At 33.4% G+C, this 19985-nt stretch overlaps 1 protein-coding gene across 1 annotated transcript; it reads right to left on the bottom strand.

The window, feature by feature from the left end:
- Window positions 1–6814: 6814 nt before the first annotated feature.
- On the bottom strand, window positions 6815–19404 carry LOC114277817 (uncharacterized protein At1g28695). The gene is made up of 3 exons (XM_028219776.2): window positions 19080–19404; window positions 18110–18490; window positions 6815–7594 (listed from the first exon to the last, which is right to left on the bottom strand). Exons 1-3 carry the CDS (start codon window positions 19212–19214, stop codon window positions 7052–7054), a joined length of 1059 nt encoding a protein of 352 aa, XP_028075577.2. The 5' UTR covers window positions 19215–19404; the 3' UTR covers window positions 6815–7051.
- Window positions 19405–19985: the final 581 nt, after the last annotated feature.

Raw genomic sequence — 19985 nt, 5'->3', positions numbered from 1 at the left:
TCCCTTGGATGATATATTGTGGAATTACATTGAGAAGAGACGTGAAAATTTTGATCACAATGGAAGATTGTGTGGTAGAATTAAAAATGGAACTATTATAATGCATTGTTACATGTTGCATTGCCATTTCATTTCATATTCGTTATTATTGATTTCGAATTTGCAATTGAAAATTATTGCTTTGAGAAAGGAATTGTTTTGTGAAACAAGATCATCTTGAATTGTTTTGGGATAAATACGTTGGTAAGTTCAGATAGGGGGTGTAGTTTGGTATTGGTTAAGTTGGCCTAAGTTTCCATGGTGAAAGACTGAAAATGCGTGTGGAGGAGATACCACGTGCCTTTCGGTTAGAAACCGGTAAAGTGGTGATTGGTAGTGCTTGATATGCCTATTTGTAGACGCTAACCTAGAGATTACCTGAATCGTATTTACCGCCCCTTGAATTATATTGAAATTATTGAATTGTTGTGTTTTCAAATTTGCATCATGCACAAGATTTTCAAAAGATAAAGATATATATATTTTGAGCATGACATGGCATACGGATTCATCTCAAGAGACTATATAAAATGTATATACTTTGTTAAGATTTTCCTACTGAGCATTGTATTCACCCTAGTGGATTTTGTGCAGGAAAAGATGTAGTGATCTCGCCGAGTTAAAGGCGTTGAGTGTATTTTGAGGGAACATGGCTTTTTTCTTCCTATTGTTATTTTGACAAGCTGAGGGCTCTACATGTATGGGTTTCGATAACCATTTTGTGTAACCAGGCATAAGCCTTGGAAATTGAAGCCCATAAGGGCATTAAGTTGTATTCAACTTGTTGTACCACATGCTATAGATTTATATTCTAGGAAATGTTGAATGTATAATTGCATGTAGAATACTTTTGTTAATCTTTATAGTATAATGAATATAAATGTTAGAGATTTGATGATGATGTTAATGATGAGGCATTATATATCGTTTACATTTATGAAATGGAAGTTATTAAGTTGGGAACAAGATCATGTTGTTAGAAGAAATTTGAGTTGTTCTTATGATAATATTTTGGGAGCGCTACATCCCAAGAACTAGGTTCAATGAGACAACTGAATTATGGAGATTCCTTGATCACTACAGCGGTTCACTTTTCTACCCATTTCGATGATAAGAAGAGTGATCTCTATAGCGTTTTCAGGATAAACTTTTAATGATTTTTATATCTTGGTTATCCTAGTGGAGTGTGGCAAGACACTTTTAATGAGAATCACCTATGTGAGTGTGAATTGGGCCGATTCTACGAGAATTAACAAGGCTGAATTCTCTAGAGTAGTCACTGAACCAGGTATTGTTTCGGGCCAAAAGGGACACAACTGTAGAACAAGACTATGTCTGGTACTACTCTGTGTGTAATCTATTATCTTGGCTTATACCAACGGCTGAACAGTTCAAGGCATCATGTCCATTGGACAGCTAGTATGTCTAATAGGTACTCACTAGGGGAGGTTCAAAGCCAAAGAAGCTACATATCCCGAAGTATGGTATCTCCTTAATGTATTCTCTTGCATTTTTTTTCATATTGTTGCATGTCTGTTTCCGTCAACTCCATTCATGTGGAGGATTATTGGAAATTTGAGTTTTTTAGGCTTATTTTTAGGCAATTTTGAGCCCAAATTTAAGCGAGACCTATGCGCCTTTTGAGGTGGTCCAAGTGGTGACGTGTTCCTTGCCACGTGGTGAATCATGCCTCGAAGATGGTTCGTCAGAAACATTTCCAAGTAAATAGGAAGTTGACGTCACTTTCGGGTTCATGAAAATAGAAGTTGAAGAGACAAAGTGAGTTTGCTCATTAATGGCTTGTCTCACATTGAAATAAGGAAAGGATTTATATGAATATATAAACTCTAGATTGGCACACTTGGGATGGGCTCCAAAGGGCACCCAAGTTTTGTGGAGGAAAGAGTTATAAATCAAGTATGGTTTGAACCCAACACCACACACACACGCCGCCTCTACTATCTATCTCGACTCGGCCGAGTGCGGGTGCATAGTGTGGGTTGTGGGTCGGATTCTAACTTTAATTTTTTTGGATAAAATTTATTTGAATTTTTTTTTAAAACTTATGCGAGAAAATTCAAATTTCTGAATTGATTTGATTCAAATTTTTGCAAGAAAATTTTTTAATTTGAATTTTTGAATTCAAATCGGAAACAGTGCCTTCCCTTCCCTTCCCTTCTTTGGTCATATCTCTTCACTTTGGCAGTTTTCTAGATTTGCACCTGTTTGAAGGGTCTCTGAACCCATTTGAATAGTCACCATGGAGCCTATAAAGTTAGACCTTGTCCAAGCAATTCTTTCATTCGATTTTTGCATTCTTCCCTGCTCTGTTTCTGTGTGTGTGTGTGTGTGTGTGTGAGAGAGAGAGAGAGAGAGAGAGAGAGAGAGAGAGAGAGTTCAACACATGCTATTTGTCAGACCCAAATTCATAGTGCTGCGTTGTTGGGCTATAGTCGTTGCATCCTGGGAGGTCGGTGTCATTTCTTCTCGAGTACCATAGTGAGGATGTAACGATCTTAAGGAAAGTGTGTCCAATACACACCTCAACTTCTTCTTCTTCCTCTTCTTCTTCTTCTTCTTTGTTTTTTTTTTTTTTTTTGGCATTTTGTTTGACCTACATTCTGTAAGTTATTTTATTTTATTTACAGTGTGTAATCTTCTTCTTGTTTTATACTTGAACAAGAATTTCTTTGTTACTTTTGTTTTTCCGAAAATTATTTTTGAGAAAATTATTTTTACACTTTTACTTTTATTCTAGTCGTTATTTTATTATTTTAAATACACACAATTCTCTTGGTTAATAAATAGTTTCCTACAGATGATTCATTCATTATGTGGAAAGAAGTTGTAGAACCGAATTCAAATTATCTTTCTTGGGCTGAGTTTGCTTTCCCAGATGATGAAAATCCTTTGAATATATTGAGCTCTGAGAGCGATAATTACCATATACTTCAATAATCTCTATTTGTATCTTCTTGTGCGTTATGGCTTTGATGTAGTCTCATCTTACTCATTTAATTGATTCTATCACAAAAAATGATATTACTATTACACTTTAATATCTATTCAAATAGATGCCTCTAAAAGACAATTTCTATTAGTCCTAGAGACAATCACCGCAATATAAAAAGATTTTAGGGATCAAATTTTTGTGCTTGAAAATGAAAATTTTGTTACAAAAAAATTATGAGACCAATTCGTATCGTTATGAGAATCATTACTAAAAGATCGTCTCAAAAAATAAAAATTTTAGTGATAAAATTTTGAAAATTTTGCTAATAAGTGCACTTATAGGGGACAAAATAATTTCAAGTTTAGACTTAAAAATTTAACAAACTTTAAAATATGTTTAAATTTAATTTGTTTACATATATGAGATAATCTCAAATGAACACTTAACGAGTCGAACATGATTAAGTTTAGTTCATTTTATAGTCCTTGGTATAAGCATACAAAAGACCTTCGACATTATTGCAATAAGTAGTTTACCTTTGTATTTGAATCCACATTTTAATCTTAGAAAAATAATAATTCAACACTAAATGTCGAATTTGTTGCTAAAAAAATAATAATGATAAATTGTATTACCCTATCCCACTCATTGAACACGCAACTAACCCAATTTAGTTGGTTGAACAACACTCGACTCCATTGAACACTCAATTCATAACTCACGAACTCTTAAAATAATAATGTTAAGATTATATTTTCTTATCATAATTTGTTTATTATCTTATGTGTCAATTACGTATTAGTTTAATAAATATCACTAACATGATTGTCACTAATATAGTATTAATGCATAAGATGATAAATAAAATATAATAAGAAAATGTGATCATTAATATTCTTAATATATATATATATACAAGTGTATGCCTGTACCTGAAGGTACGATGTGAATGAAAATAAGTGAACAAAGAGGAGAAAATAAAAATAAAAATAAAAATAAAATAAAAAAACAATTAGAGAGAAAAAAAAAAGAGAGAGAAAATAAAAATAAAAAATAAAAAAGAAAAGAGGGAGGAAGGTGGGATCATGAGATTATGGAAAGATGGGTGATAAAAAGAAAAGTAAGAAACAGAAACAGAAAAGTAGAAAATGTACATGTATGATATTTTTTAAAAAATATATCTCAGTCATTGTTTTATAATTTGAACAAATCTGAGCTATCCAAATGTCTTAGTAGGATAAAAATATATCGAAGATTTAAAAACCGCTCTGTTTTATTATATAGATATGTGTGTGTGTGTGAGAGAGAGAGAGAGAGAGAGAGAGAGAGAGATTTAATTTTATATATACAAATTCTTCTTTGTTTTTGTTTATTCTCTCTACTATATATAACTTTTTTGACAATAATTCAGTATAAAATATATATCCGTGTATTTTATTTCTTATCTAAAATTTTATGCCTATTTTTGTTCACAATTTATTGACCAATCAAAAACTTATTTCATAACTTACTGACTCTATGAAAAACAAAAAATAAAACAAAACAAAAAACAAAAAACAAAAAGGTCTGTATCGACATTTTGGCCATGTTTGTTTTGATTTTTCAAAATTATCTTCAGATTTGTTTTTTCAGAAAAAAAAAATTTAGATACTAGCTTAACAAAAATAAATATCAAAAAGATATTTTTAAATTTTTAAAAATTATTTATGCCTTTCCAAAAGGTAAGAATATATAAAAATGATAAATGTTTTTGAATTTTTTATTTTATTTTTTCCACGAAATTAATTTTTAATTTTTCAAGAAAAAGTTCTAACAACATATATTCTGAAAATCAAACTAAACTGTTTTTTGAAACAATATCAATATATTAAAATTTTATTTATTTATTATGTGTAATTTGAAAAGTCTAAATAAGTTTAAATTTTTTAATGTCTATCTTAAAAAAATTCTTAGAGTTGCCACTCCTTGGGGTGTCTCAAACTTGACATTTTAGATTTTATTGTCAAATTTTTTCCATTTGGTCAACCTTTTAAGTCCCGAGTTATAGTGACAAATACAAAATAAGTGAAGAAATTAGTTTAGGAAGCCATGCCTTGAGCAATCTAGGGGACTTTATGGAAAACAAGAAGTCAGAAAATTGTTTAAAGAAAAATACTTTGTGACCCGAATTTGTGTGGTTCGAATGGTTCGAATGTATCAAAACGATATCGTTTTGAATGTTTCGAGTCATTCGAACCATGAATTTTCGGACCACCTAACATTGTTATTGTTGAAAATAGACAAACAGTGTGGTGCGAGGTGGAGGAGTTGGTTAAAGTCAGAATTGCATATTGGGTGAAATCAAAGGCAAGGATCAATGAATACCCCTGTTACTGATTTATGTGTCCCTTGGAAGGTGTATGCAATATGAAGATCCCAAAGTATAAGAGAGATGTAGGATGAAGTATTTTAGGAACCATTTCTTGGAATTGGGAGCTCTTTGGAAATGTTTGTACCAGTTTGGTTTTTGTAATTTTAATTGATTTAATTTTGATCATTAATTTATAATTTTATTTTAATTTGGTCAAATTGATTTCAATTGGTAGCATTTTTTTTTAATGAAAAATATGTAAATAAACAACATGCAACATACTTTTAGGGGAAAGTTATAAAATTTCTCAACTCGATGAGTTAATCTCAACCAACTTAACGATCATTTCCGTCAAAAATTCTCAACAATTTTATTAATTGGGCAAACTTGACATAAAATCTAAAATTAAGAATCAAAATTGAATCAATTAAAAACATAAAAATCAAAAAACATAACGAACAAAATATAAAGACTACTAATGTAATTTGTCTTTTTAATTTTTTTTATGATGGGTGGCTGAGGATTCTCTCCCTAGTAAGGATTGTTTTGCCTCAAAGTTTTTGATATTGAGCCACATGAGTATTGACAAATCAAATCCCAACTTTATCATCCACATGCTAGGCAAAGTATAATGAAATGGTTGGTTTTTTACAAAGCCAAATTAAAATTTAAAACAACTTGATTGAGAAGCCAGCGTGGCTAGTTACAAGTCTCATTTTGATGATTTGAATTCTTTATTTTATAAGATTTTCAGTATGAATTATCTATGAAAAAAATTAAATTAATCTAATAATTATAATCTTTTCATTTTGTCATATTTGTTTCCAAAAAAATGAATGATTTATTTTAAAAAATATATCAATCTAATTTGTTTTTATATATGATATATATATATATATATATACAAAGACTCTTATAAAATAAATAGTTTGGATTATCGAAATGAAATCTATGGTGAATCTCACGAACCTCTCAAATTTTTTCAAGTTCAAATTTCAACTTGACTCATAATAAAAATCAAAATGGACCATTCTAAAAACAAATTTTAATAACCAAAAATTAATGTTAAATAACTTTAATTTATTCAAACTCAATAGCCATAATGTGCTACTAAGAAAAATAAAATGTAGTACTACTATTCTAAGACTTTGTTTGGTTCATAAATTTACGCTATTTTTGGTTTGAGAATTGGTGAGAGATTTGGAAAGAGAAAGAGAAAAAGTATATAAAAAATATATATAAATATATTTTATTCACATTTTACTTCTATTTTTCATTTTTTTTTCTAAATCTCTCCTCAAATTTCTCAATCAAACACAGCGTTAGAGAGAGGTTTAAAAAAAGAAAAGAAAAATGTGCGTGTGAAGTGTAATTATATTTCATTCACGTTTCACCTATTTTTTCTTTTTCTCTTTTCAAATCTATCCACAAATTCATGAACCAAATACAACCTAAAAAGTTAAGAAAAACAATTGTATAAATTGATTTTTATTTCCATTTAGCTAGCAAATGAATCGACAACCTGCCATTCGTAGATTGTTTGCATCCTAATCCTAACTACCTTCAATGCAAGAGTACCACTAAATTGGCATCGCATCACACTTATTGCCGCTTCATACTGAATGCAATGCCTGGGTTCGACTCTCATCGCTGACAAGCATTACCCCTCCTTATTACCCCCTTCCAAAAAACGAAAAAAAAAAAATTCCCTAAACTATTGGCTTGTTTTGTTGGTCCCATGACTTCCAACAGGCAAAGTGTTCGGACATCCATCGAAAGGACTGTGTTCCATTATTAGCAGCAGTTGTTGCTTCACCAACCGCGGAGGCCTTGAAATCCTTCCAACCGCGCAGGATAGCCATAAGATCAGAGACCTTGGCACTAATACTCCGACAACAGTTAGCATGGACAGTCGTCACTGCTTGGATATCTTTTCTTTTACAGCAAAACCCATTAAAATAGAGGGTGTCCAAGATCCTCACGCGGAGCCCTAACCGTCCAAACACGCCCTCATTTCTCAATCGTACCAAAACATCCTGCTCTTTCATGCCTGTAGAATTGTCTTTCATAGCATACCATGTCTCAAACAGTGAAATTGTCTTGTTGTTTGATCTGATATAGTAAAAGCCAGTGTTGATCAAGTCTTTTGAGAATGGACTGTCAAAAACATCAGTACTTATTTGCAGATCATCCACTGTTCTATTTGTCATGAGCCTTGGAAATGGATTCCTAAGCCACATTATATCTGTATCCTGTCAATATAAATATGAAGTCACATGAACTATACTCATTAGGTAATTTCAATATTTATGTTTATTTTGCTAAAAGCTAAGGGAAATTTACCCATAAATCCCATATGTTAGTCTTATGATCCAATTGGTTCCATTTATTTTCTAATGGTCTGTTTAGTCATATGTTAGTCTTATGATCCAATTAGTCCCATTTATTTTCTAATGGTCTGTTTAGTGTGAAAGGACGTAAATGCCACTAATGTGAAGTCTAAAATATGTGTTGACGTCTCTTTTTTTTTTTTTTGCATGGGAGGTGTCAAAATCTCTCAACTTCTAATTTTTTGAAATTCATTTTAATTTATAGATTTTGAATTCAATTATACAATTTATAATGTTATTTTTTTGAAATAAAATGATTGTGTACCATCACTTCTAATATTATATAAAGGTAATATCTAAGTTGATACAGACAATGTAATTTTTTTTTTCCCAAAATGCCCATAATAGTAGTAACAAAAAAACAAGGGCAGTTATCTATCATCTGCTTTAATTGTAAATTTCATAGCACATACATGAACTTCTCAAGTGCACATGTTATTGCTCTGTGTTTTGTATTTTACTAGACTCATACAACTAGGATTTTACGTGTATTGGGGTTGGTATACATAGGTTTTATTAATTGTATGAGACAAGAGTTTCTAAAGATAATATAATTAGATGCAAAAAACATAAATATATAATCTATGTAGACATCAAATATTCTACTAAATACTCACATAGGTGCAATGCAAGACTCATAGATTTTATGTAATGTAGGCCTCACACCATATAAGTATTGTGCAAAATATTTATTGATTTATTTAAAATCCGTAACGTTGCTCAACAATCTATATAGATAATCTAAATAGACAACTAGATAATCTCTATAGAAACTCCTTTCTCCTCCTCACTTGCTTCACCTTAATTATTAATTGAATAAGTAAAAGTTCTGTCTTAGTTGGAATGGGGATAACTGGTACACCTCATACTCAATCTAATCAGGTTTTTAATGCAGGTGGAGGAAAATTATTCACTTTATCAATTCTTTTATATGAACATAAATTGATTACATAATCGAATACGATTATCTTACATGAATGTAAAACTCACAAAGAAAATAAAATTTATTTTAAGATTGTGTTATCAATTTTTATACTTAAAATTTTTGTTTCACTCCAATAACGTGGAACCCACACCAATAAAAGGTGTGGATGCTGTGGCTGGAATGCCAAGGCATGGAATAACTTCACAGTAGAAGCGAAAAAAGTCCTGGAGGGAGAGCATGAAAACAATAGGTGGGGAGAGAGAGAACATGAAAACAAGAGGTGGGATGGGTAAATTGGAAAGGCATTTTGTCAATTTAGGTAAACGATAGTCCAATTGTAAACCACAAATTGACAACTCTCACAATCACAGTGTCGTCATTGAGTTGTACATGAAAATAACACCAACAAAAAAGTCGAGGGTCACTCACAAAATTTGAGGAAAGTAGAAATAGTTCATACTTTGAAATAGTTGTACTCTTTTTTCAATAAAGTTGAAGTAGTTGAAATTATTAGAATGGTAGATGAATGCTGAAATAAATAAAAATATATGTTTTTTTTTGTAAAAATATATGATAATATTATATTTTTTTATTCGTATGATTAATAAATTATTGATAAAAAATACTCTAATACTGTGTTTGGTTAAGGGATTTAGGGAGAGATTTGGAAAGGGAATGGGAAAGGGAAAAAGTGTGTGAAATGTAAGTATATTTTATTCACATTTCACCTAACTTTTTCCTTTCTCTTTCCAAATCTCTCTTTAAATCTTCTAATCAAACATAACGTAATTGTTATGTGAATTAAAAATTCAAGAGAGGCCAATGTAATTATGTCAAAAGTGTGCTACTAACTATATATATATATATATATTTTTTAAATCTCCGAAGAGGTGAGTGTGATTTCCCCTATAATTCTTTTTATTAAGTAGTTATTAAAGCACCTTATAAGATTATTTATATAGTATTCCAAATCAAAAACACAATACAAAATTTTATCAATAAAACATGCTGATTCCTCTTATTAGATAGTTGAAAGGTAAATAATAATTCACTTGTGTGTTGTAATTTTTTATTTATCAAAATTATTATGTAAACAATACCATAAGATACTGTAAATATATTTAATAATTTTCTGACAAAAGGAAAGTACATAGAAAGACAGAAAACATTCACCTACCATTCTTAAGTCGAAATGTCAAAAAAAAAACAAAGAAAAGTACACTAATTTTGGAGTACATTTTCCAAGTAAATGTTTTGTGTCTCGGCATTTTAAGTTTTAATTTTTTTCAATTTTATTCTTTTTCTTTTTTAAAAATTTGAGTCAAATTACTCAAATCTCAAATCGGTGATCTCAATAATAAAAAACACATATGATTCATAAAATATTTATTTTATATTGGTGTGGTCCCTAGATTCTGTAATTATCATTGTAGTCCTCAAATTTGTAAATTTTTTTCAATTTTGTCCATTCTACCTATATGAAGAAGATAAAACATAGCCTTATAATGTACAAAATTGACAAAATTAAAAACTTTGTGAATCAAATAGACACGAAACCTATATTTTAAAAATCATGTGTCTTTTTATTATATTTTGTTAATGATTTAGGTTGTTATTTAAAATTGGGTCAATTTGACTCAAATTTAAATTTAAAGATGATATTGATAAAATTGGATTTTTAAAAAGTTGCTCAAGATGTCAAATGATGCAAGTTATTTTTTTTTTTCACTCAATTGGAGAATATTTACAATTATGAAGAGAATTACATTTAAACATTTATAATGCAACAATTATAAAAGAGATTTTTAGTTTAAGATCCCTAATATTAAAATTTTATAAGATAAAGGACATGTAACATTTTCATAATAGTTAGTGTCTCTCAATATTTTCATAGAAAAATTTTGACAGAGAGAAATTTCTCTTTACAAAGAAATTTCAACTCTTCGAAGAGAAATTCTAACTTGTCATGAATTTCTCTACGATGAATTGAAATTTCTCTAATAATATTATTGAGAGACATTAACTAATAAGAAAAAAAACATATTGAACCTCTATTACTATCAAAAGTTAAAGGGAGATGTTTTACTAATTTTCTCATTATAAAAAAGCCTCAAAACAAAAAATAAAATAAAATACAACCAAACTAATCTGTATATTATTGTATAAAGTGTGGAATCTATTTAGGCTGGTCACTTTGTCACAAACTCTTTATCTTTTTCTTTTTTTTTTCCCCCTTCAAATGTTGGTCCTCGATTTTGCTAAACACTATTTTCAGATCTAACTTCCTCTAACTTGGTAACTGCTATTATTTATCAAACTAATTTACGCATTCAAGTATACAAAGTGACCAACTTAACTAAGCTATGGTTAGTTCAAATGATGCAAGTTAAAACACTAACAAACTATTCTGAAAGTAACTTTAATTTTTTTTCAAAACAGTTTTTACAATTATTTTAAACCATTATTAGTTACCATCTATTGTTTCGACAATGGCACTAAGGAAATTTCTTTAGACAAACTAAATAATCTCAATATACACTATTTATATAGTTTAGATATAAATTTTTAAATAAAATTCAAATGTTTAGACATAAATTTTGGAACAAAAAATAGGTGTTTGAACATAAACTATCAAATGGAATTTATATTTGTACAATTCATTTATTTCCAAAAATTCATGTCTAAACATTTAATTTTTAATCCAAAATTTATATCCCAACAACACAACTATTATACATTGAAATTTTATGAAACGTGCAAATATAATTTGGTCTTCGTTTGAGATGTGGGTTTGCTTTTAGCTTTTTGACTATTTAGCCTAGAGCTAAAAAGTCTCGTTTTGGATAAATTTTTTGACTTTTTGACTTTTGTGAGAGAAAAAATGAAATTATTATAGTTTAAATATGATGTTTTGTCTTATTGGCTTTTTAATCTATTTTATCTTTTTATAACTATTTTAGCCTAAATTTTTTATGCCAAACAAAGCCTTATTCTAGAACTAAAACCACATGATTATATATAGTAACTTATGTATACGCAATTAGTTAAGACCTTAATTTAGTATCAAGTATGAAGTCTCTGAAGTGTGGGAAAATCAGAATATGTACATCTCATCTGGAACATATTGACAAATTGGTTATTCTAGAAAAAGATGGTAGATCCTACCCTGTTCGAGTAGTTGAAGAAAGGGATTTGTTAACAACATCCCTGGATAGGGGTGACCATTGCTCTGCAACTCACCATGCAAGCAGGAGTGAAGGTGACGACGCAGGAAACATTGGGGCTGACGTGGAGAGAAGCCTCTACATGGCACATAGTAAGAAGTCTAAGGAGGCGGTGGTGGGAGCAGGACACAAGCTCACGTGTCCTTCAGACTCTGTTTCGGTGGTTAACGAGACAGGCGTGGAGATAGAAATTCGCAACCATGATGCTGTCCACCCAGCACTCAATGTCAGTTTGCAGGCACCATTAGAAAGGGAGGTTGACAGGGGTGAAAGACGAGGAGGTGGGATACTAGAGACACCTAATGGGCCTCATGGGCTTATAAGAAGTTTAAGTTCAGAAGATGTCAATAGGCCTGCTATAGCTCTGAAAGTTGTATTGAGTAAAGCCCAATTTGATGGGAATTGTCTGGGGCCTAATAAGGCAAAGATCAGTTCTGTTAAGGAGGCTAACCCAATAGAAGAAGGTGAGGCTTCTGATAACATCGAAGATGAATCCAGCCCAAGTGATGAAGAAGAAGAAATACATCAACCTGGTGCTTCTGTTTGGGATAGGAAAGCAGAGGCCCAGCTTAATGAAAGCAGGGGGTTTGGAAAATTCTGGAGAAAAAAGGGACAGAAAGGAATACCATTTAGGAATGGGTTTCAACGAGGAGCCCTTGTTCGAACAGCTACAATGGCATCTTCATCATCTTTATCCATCACGAATGCCTTACGAAAGCAAAACAGAATCAGAAAGGAAGCAGAAGCTACGGTACAGTTGGGAAAGTCTTTGGGTCTGGAAATGAATGGGCAAGAAGCAGAACTTGTGGACCGAGTAATACAGATGGAAATTGAAGATATGGAGAGAAGGAAAGCAAAAGGGGTGGCGCCAGATGCTTAATAAGCACTTGGTAGGAGGCTTTAGTGTGTATTTATATTTCTATGAAGATTCTATCATGGAACGTTAGAGGTTTGGGAAGGGATGATAGAAGGCGAAGAGTAAAGGAATTTCTGAGGCAGAAAAATGTGGATATGGTTCTACTGCAAGAAACAAAAAAATCAAACATTGATGATAATGTGATAAGATCTCTGTGGCCTAGTGACTCGGTGGAGTATATGGAAGTGGATGCGGAAGGAAGTGCAGGAGGAATTCTGTGCATCTGGAATCCCATGACTTTCTCACTACAGAAGTGTTGCTGCTCAAGAAATTTCATCCTTTTGGCAGGTATCATGCATTCTTGTATTAACTGTGTAATTGGTAACATATACGCCCCTAATGAAGATATGAATAGGAGGAGGTTATGGGGCATCCTATCCAATTTGAAAACTGTCTTCTCTGATCCTTGGTGTTTAGGGGGAGATTTCAATCAAGTTAAAAATATTTGTGAAAGAAAAGGGTGTATTAGGAGGGATAGAGGCATGGAGGAATTTGGTACTTTCATTAGCAATCTCGAACTGGTGGATATCCCAATGTTAGGCAGGCAATATACTTGGGGTAATTCTCAAAGTTGGAGCAGAATTGACAGATTCTTAGTTAACCCTGAGTGGCTAGAATGGTACAGATATAAGGTATGGGGGTTACCAAGGCTCTTTTCTGATCATAGCCCCATTTTGCTGATGGAAGATGATAGGAACTGGGGCCCAAAGCCTTTCAAGTTTATCAATGCTTGGATTTTACACCCTAAGTTCCTTCTTGAAGCAAATAAAGTATGGGATTCAACTTATGCACAAGGTTGGGCTAGTTTTATAATTATGGAGAAGCTGAGGGCTTTAAAAGTAGCTTTGAAAAAGTGGAATGCGGAAGTGTTTGGTGATGTAGAGGCAAAGTTGAAAGAAGCTGAAAATGAGTTACATTCTATGGATTTACAATCTGAATTGAGGGTGCTGACTGAGGTAGAAGAGGGTCAAAGAAAGGAGATAAGGGGTTTGATTTGGAAACTTAGCAAGAGAAAGGAATGGATGTGGGTGCAAAAATCGAGGATGGACTGGGCGTTGAAAGGAGATAGAAATACTCGATTCTTTCATATTATGGCCACTAAGAAACACAACAGAAACCTGATTGCCTCTATTGTGGTTAATGGGGTTGAAGTGGATGAACCTTCAGAGGTCAAACAAGCAGCTTGCTCTCACTTCCAAAATCTGTTTTCTGAACATTGGAGGAGTAGGCCAAGTATTGGAGGTGTTTTTAAGAAGATTGATGCTAACCAAATAGGCAATATTCTGGAGAAAGAATTTACAGAGGAAGAAGTATGGTCTGCAATAAAAGAGTGTGACGGAAACAAAGCCCCAGGCCCAGATGGGTTTAATATGTTATTTTTTCAGAAAGGGTGGAAATTCTTGAAAGGTGACATTATGAAGTTTATGGAGGAGTTTTTCAGTAATTGTAAATTAGGGTATGGGGTAAACTGTTCTTTTGTTGCTCTTATCCCTAAAAAGGAGAATCCAACCTCTTTTCTCGATTATAGACCCATCAGTCTAATAAATTCCCCATATAAAGTGTTGTCCAAAGTCTTGGCTAATCGAATGAAACAAGTCCTGCCCGCTGTGATTGATAAGGCTCAATTTGCTTTTGTAGGGGGAAGAAATATTGTAGATGGGGTGCTTATAGCCAATGAGGTTGTGGATTGGTGGAAAACATCAAAGAAGAAGGGTATTATTCTCAAACTGGACTTTCAAAAAGCATATGACACTGTTAGCTGGATATGTTTGCTACAGATGTTAGATAAATTTGGTTTTGGTTCACGTTGGATTCGATGGATAAAGGAATGTGTAGAATCTGCTAGAATTTCCATCTTAGTAAATGGCTCTCCTACAACTGAATTTCGTCCGCAAAAAGGGTTAAGACAGGGAGATCCCCTTTCCCCTTTCTTGTTCAATGTTGTTGCTGAAGGACTGAATCTCTTGTTGAAAAGAGCTAAGGAATTGAGAATTATAAAAGGGGTGGAAGTGGGTTCTAGTGAGGTTAATGTGTCTCATCTTCAGTTCGCGGATGACACTATCATATTTTGCGAGGCTGAGTGGGCTGAAATTGTGGCTATCAAACGAATTTTAAGATGCTTTGAAATGGTCTCAGGTTTGAAGATAAATTTTCATAAAAGTTTGATCTGTGGGGTGGGAGTTGATCATGGGCTAGTTGAGGAGTTTGCAGAAAGACTTAATTGCCAGAGTCATAAATTACCTTTAAAGTATCTAGGGTTGCCTCTCGGAGCCAACCCATGTCGTAAGCAAACATGGCAGCCAGTAGTGGATAGGTATAAAAAGAAATTATCAGGGTGGAAGCGAAGGATGCTATCCTATGCTGGCAGGGTCACCCTCATCAAATCTGTTCTATCTTCCCTACCTGTTTATTATATGTCTCTGTTCAAGATACCTGTGTGTGTGGCTAAGGAACTAGATAGGATTCAAGCAAGGTTTTTATGGGGAGGGGACGAGCTTAAAAGGAAAATTCATTTGGTAAAATGGAAAGAGGTGCAGTTGTATAAGAAGCAAGGAGGCCTGGGTATCAGAGACATCAGATTAACAAATGACTGTTTGCTTCTTAAGTGGTGGTGGCGATATGCCTTGGAAGATGACGCTTTGTGGAAGTCTGTAATTGCTGCCAAGTATGGTGTATCGGGGGGCCAATGGTTTCCTTCAGTGCATGCCTCGGCTTCTGTTTCGTCTACATGGAGACAGGTCCTTGATGTGTCATTGTTAAATCCTCGGCTGCATAATTTTTTTCTGGATAATGTGGAGCTTCGGTTAGGTGATGGGAATAGGATTAAATTCTGGCAGGACAATTGGCTGGGAACATCAAGCCTTAAACTACAGTTTCCAAGATTATACCAGCTGAGTTTAAACAAGGAGATAACATTGAAGATGCAAAGTGATTGCAGAGACAGTAGCAACAATTGGTATCTTAATTTTAGAAGGCCTCTATTTGGATGGGAGGAGGAAGAGGTGATCAGGCTGCAATCTCTGCTGGAAGGAGGTCCATGCTTCATGGCTAGTCAAAGGGATTCAATTAGGTGGAAGGCTGAACAGTCAGGTATATTCACAATTGGGTCCGTGTATAGCTGGTGTAAAGAAAGTGTTGAACCTACCCTAAGTTACCCAGATTTGGTATGGAACAACTTTGCACCTCCTAAGGCGAAATTCATTACTTGGCTCGCTTGGAAAGGTAGGTTGAAAACATCAGCATTTCTCAGCAGAATTTGAGTATTGAGAGGTAATAGGCCTTCATCTTGTGTGCTGTGTAAATCTGAGGAGGAAACCTCTAATCACATTTTCCTATTCTGCTCATTTGTATGGCATGTCTGGTCAACTATCATGGCCTGGTGGGGAATTCAATGGGTGTTACCAGGGTCTTTTGAAGGCTTAATGCAATGGTGGTTGGGATGGAAGATCAGGAAAAAGGAAAAGAAAGTGTGGAGGGCTGTTTTTATTTCTACTATTTGGTCCCTATGGTCGTATAGAAATGACTGTTTATTCAATAACACGCAGCCTGATGCAGATGTGTTGTGTGAGCTTATTAAAATTCGAGTGGCCATGTGGCTGAAATCTGTTAATGTGGGGTGTTGCCTCTCCATTCATGAGATTGTGTCAAACATAAAAGAGGTGAGGCACTTTATTTGAGGTTTATAGGAGGCGCTGCTGGTTATGGTAGTTGCTGGGACCACTCTTGGGTTATCAGGAGGTCTGAGGGGACGGAGATATGGCTGGTTCATCACAGTAGGCTGCAGGTTGGAAGTTCTTCAACTTGGGTTCTGTATCTTTGTGGCCTGCTCTGTGGGTCAGTGTGATGCTAGTTCAGGGTTGGGGTTAGATCTGGGTTGAGTTTGCTGTGTTTGGTGCTGGGTCTGCTGTTGATTGCTATGCATAGATTGTTGCTGTGAAGTTGCTGTCCAGATTTATCAGAACAGTGAATTGGTCTCAATCTGAGTGCTGCATTTTGCTCTGAATCTGTGTGGGGATTGGTATAGTTTCTCAGCAGTGGTAGTGTGGAATGGAACTTCAAGCCCAGATGGTGATTCTCTTTCTGAGCAGGATGGTTCCCTCTTTTGGTGTTTTACCAATAGTGTAGATTGGTGCTTATCTGTCTCCTGTTGTAGTCTGCTTCTTATCTGTCTCCAGTTGCAGTCAAGAGTTATTTTATGGTTTAAGGCTGCTTCAAGTGACTGTCTCTACTCAGTGCAAGAGCTGGTGTCGAATTTGCAGAATGTTAGGAAGATGCTAAGCTAGAGGTTGATTTAAGTGCAAGGATTAATCTGCATTTGCAGACTGTCTCAACTCATGCTGCTGTTGTAATCTACCTTCAAGGTCTAGGTGTGGCTAGCCCATTGGATGGAATGTGCCTTGCTACTACTATGCGGTTGATTTTGGGTTGAGCGGATGCTTGTTTGATGTGGCTATTGGGAGTTCATTTTAGTTGGCTGATATTGATCTGTCTAGGCACAATGGACCTGATCTGATGTAGTGTGGAATGCTGAAATGCTGTGGTGTCTGTCTTACTGTGTTGATCTAATTTAGTATGCTGAACTGATGCTGCAGTGGGCTACTGATAAGAGGAGTAATTTTGGTATGTTTTGGTCTGTTTTGTGCATCTGGGCTACTGATATAGGAGCAATTACTTTGGGTTTTGGTCTGTCCACTTCATTAGTTATTGTTGGTTGATAGTGTGGGGTGTTGGGTCTGTTTTCAGGTTTGGTTAGTTTCTTGAGTGGATTCAGGTTTGGGTAGTTTCTTGTGGTTGGTTTCTCACCAACTGGCGATGGTGTGCTAGCATATGATTAGGCGATCTTATTGGTGCCAACCTAGTTGGGATTGATTAGATTCGCTATGATGCTTGTTGCACTCATCCTCCTCTATCTTTTATTGTTGTAATAGTTTTCTGATTCATCAATAAATTTCCTTTTCTTTGCTGATCAAAAAAAAAAAAACATACAGAGCTTACGACCCAAAGAGATTAAGACGTATCACTACTTAGGGGTGTGCATGAAGCGGTTGGGTCGGTTTAAGAGTAAAATTATAAATCAAATAGTAGATTAACAAATCATAAAATCATGGTTTGGGTAGTTTGGGAGAATTATTCGATCTTATAAGAACTTTAATTAAGCTGGGTGCCTTTTCAATTCTATTCATTATTTTATATAATACAGACAACAAAAAATAAGAAATAATAAATATGTAACTAATAGTAGAATTGTAATGGTATATTTTGTAAAATATAAGACCTATGTGATGATTTTTCCCATATTAGAGGTACCGTACCGTGAAGATGAAATTATAACCACGCTTGAGCACATCCAATAGGAAGAGAGTTCTCCTCCACATCATCTTGATGAACTCATCCGACATGTACACCTTCTCTCCAGTGAAATCCACACCTTCCGTTCCCAATTTGTAACAGTGCAATCTTCTGAACTCGCACCGATCGTACGCTGTCTGATCCACCGCAACGAATAACAAATGATCAATCAACGGCCTAGTTTCCTCGCCCAACCAAAAGCTTTCTAGAAAAAGATCAAGCATTGAAGGGTACGTGTCGTCGTGTGATTCCGCGTAAGCTTTGTTGACTACAGTGATGATCACTGTCTTGTTGGCCATTGAAGCTCTGCTTAAAGCTGCTTCAAGCTTATCTGTTGGGACACTCTGGAACAAAGAGAAAGAAACAACAATTTTATGTGTTTATAAACTCAAAAGATACAATCATGTTTTCAAATAACAGTATTGGAAGACGTAGGAGTCATGGTGAAATGGTATTGAGACGAAGAATTAGAAATCAAAATGAAAAACCCAAAATATATAGTAGTTAAATTGATCGTATCAATGGATTATGAATCAATATATATTAGGAACTGACCGATAAGTGTGATTTTTGTTTCAACTAGTGGATAGGACTTAGATAATCTGTCTTTTTTTCTCTACCATGATTTCGTTGTGATTACATGTCGACAAAAGAAAAAATTTAATACTTCAAGTTTAAAATTAAAATAAACTAGTTTTATAACACTATCTTTTTTTTATTTTAAACAAAACATCCTAAAAATGCCAAAAGACACTTTTTTGTTTCAATTTTAAACATCCATAGTTAGATTATCACAACAAGATCATTACATCATGATCCTGATCTATCGAAATGACAAAAATATCGATGGATATGTATCGGGAGATAGATACAAAAGTGTGACTGTGAAATTGAAACTAATGTAAGAAGATAAATTAAAGAAGTGATAGTTACCGAGTATGATGGAGGAGAAGGGTTGGTTTGGATTGAAATTAAGGATTTGGAGATGGGTTGAGTCCAGATGCAGAGATAGATGATGGCAAAGAAGATTAGAGAGAGAATTGATAGATTGGCAACCACTGTACTCATGGTGTAAACTATGTTTTATTGCTGCTTTAACTGAAACTTTTGAGGGATACTATTAGTAAAGATAAGGAATATATTGAGGTCGATAACTTCACAAAAAGAGAGTGCTTTGCCGTTGTGAGTAGGGAGATCATGCAAAACATCTGAAGTTTTGAGGCATTATTGTTTTGGAAAACTGTATTTATATTGAGGCACTATTGATTTGGAAAACTACATTTATATTTCGCTTTTAAAGTAAAAGTTCACGTTGAGTTGTATCACCTTCATTTAGGTCAAGTTTGACAAGTTAAAAAAAAAAGTTAAAAAGTCAAAAAATTATTTAAAAAGTTAAAAAGTTATCATTATTTACTAAAAATCAAAAATTACGATTGCACAACTCTCAATCCTAATTTTCTCCTACACACTAATTTATACAATTTTTTAATACACATTTTTCCATAAAAAGTCAAAAAGTTAACACAAACATCCATATTTTTTTCGTCAATTTTTTAGTCCAAAAAGACAAAAAAATGTACTTATTTAGGACATCCCAAACAACCTCTTAATTTTGAATTTTACAAAATAGTTTTTGAGTTCTTAATTTTTTTTGTTTTTTTTTTAATTTTTAGTGAATTTTTATTTTTATTTTTATTTTTTTTGTTTAACTTCTTTTTTTTTTTTAATGGACACACCTAATATAAATATATTTAAAAATTAAAAAATAACATATCTATAAAGAATTCAATAAAGACAATATATATATATATATATATATTTGGTTATATCTAGTGAATT

The sequence above is a fragment of the Camellia sinensis genome, chromosome 5 (assembly GCF_055761805.1).
Source record: "Camellia sinensis isolate YWXY chromosome 5, ASM5576180v1, whole genome shotgun sequence".
Lineage (NCBI taxonomy): Eukaryota > Viridiplantae > Streptophyta > Magnoliopsida > Ericales > Theaceae > Camellia > Camellia sinensis.
Note: the sequence above shows the minus strand (reverse complement) of the source record. Positions and strands in the feature narration are given on the sequence as shown.

Bases quoted from the DNA above. Each gene is read 5' to 3' on its own strand.
- LOC114277817 (XM_028219776.2), bottom strand. From the start codon at position 19,214: ATGAGTACAGTGGTTGCCAATCTATCAATTCTCTCTCTAATCTTCTTT. The intron at 18,491-19,079 runs GTAACTATCACT...TCTTTGTTCCAG, and splicing joins CTTCTCCTCCATCATACTCG to AGTGTCCCAACAGATAAGCT. The intron at 7,595-18,109 runs GTACGGTACCTC...TTATATTGACAG, and splicing joins GTTATAATTTCATCTTCACG to GATACAGATATAATGTGGCT.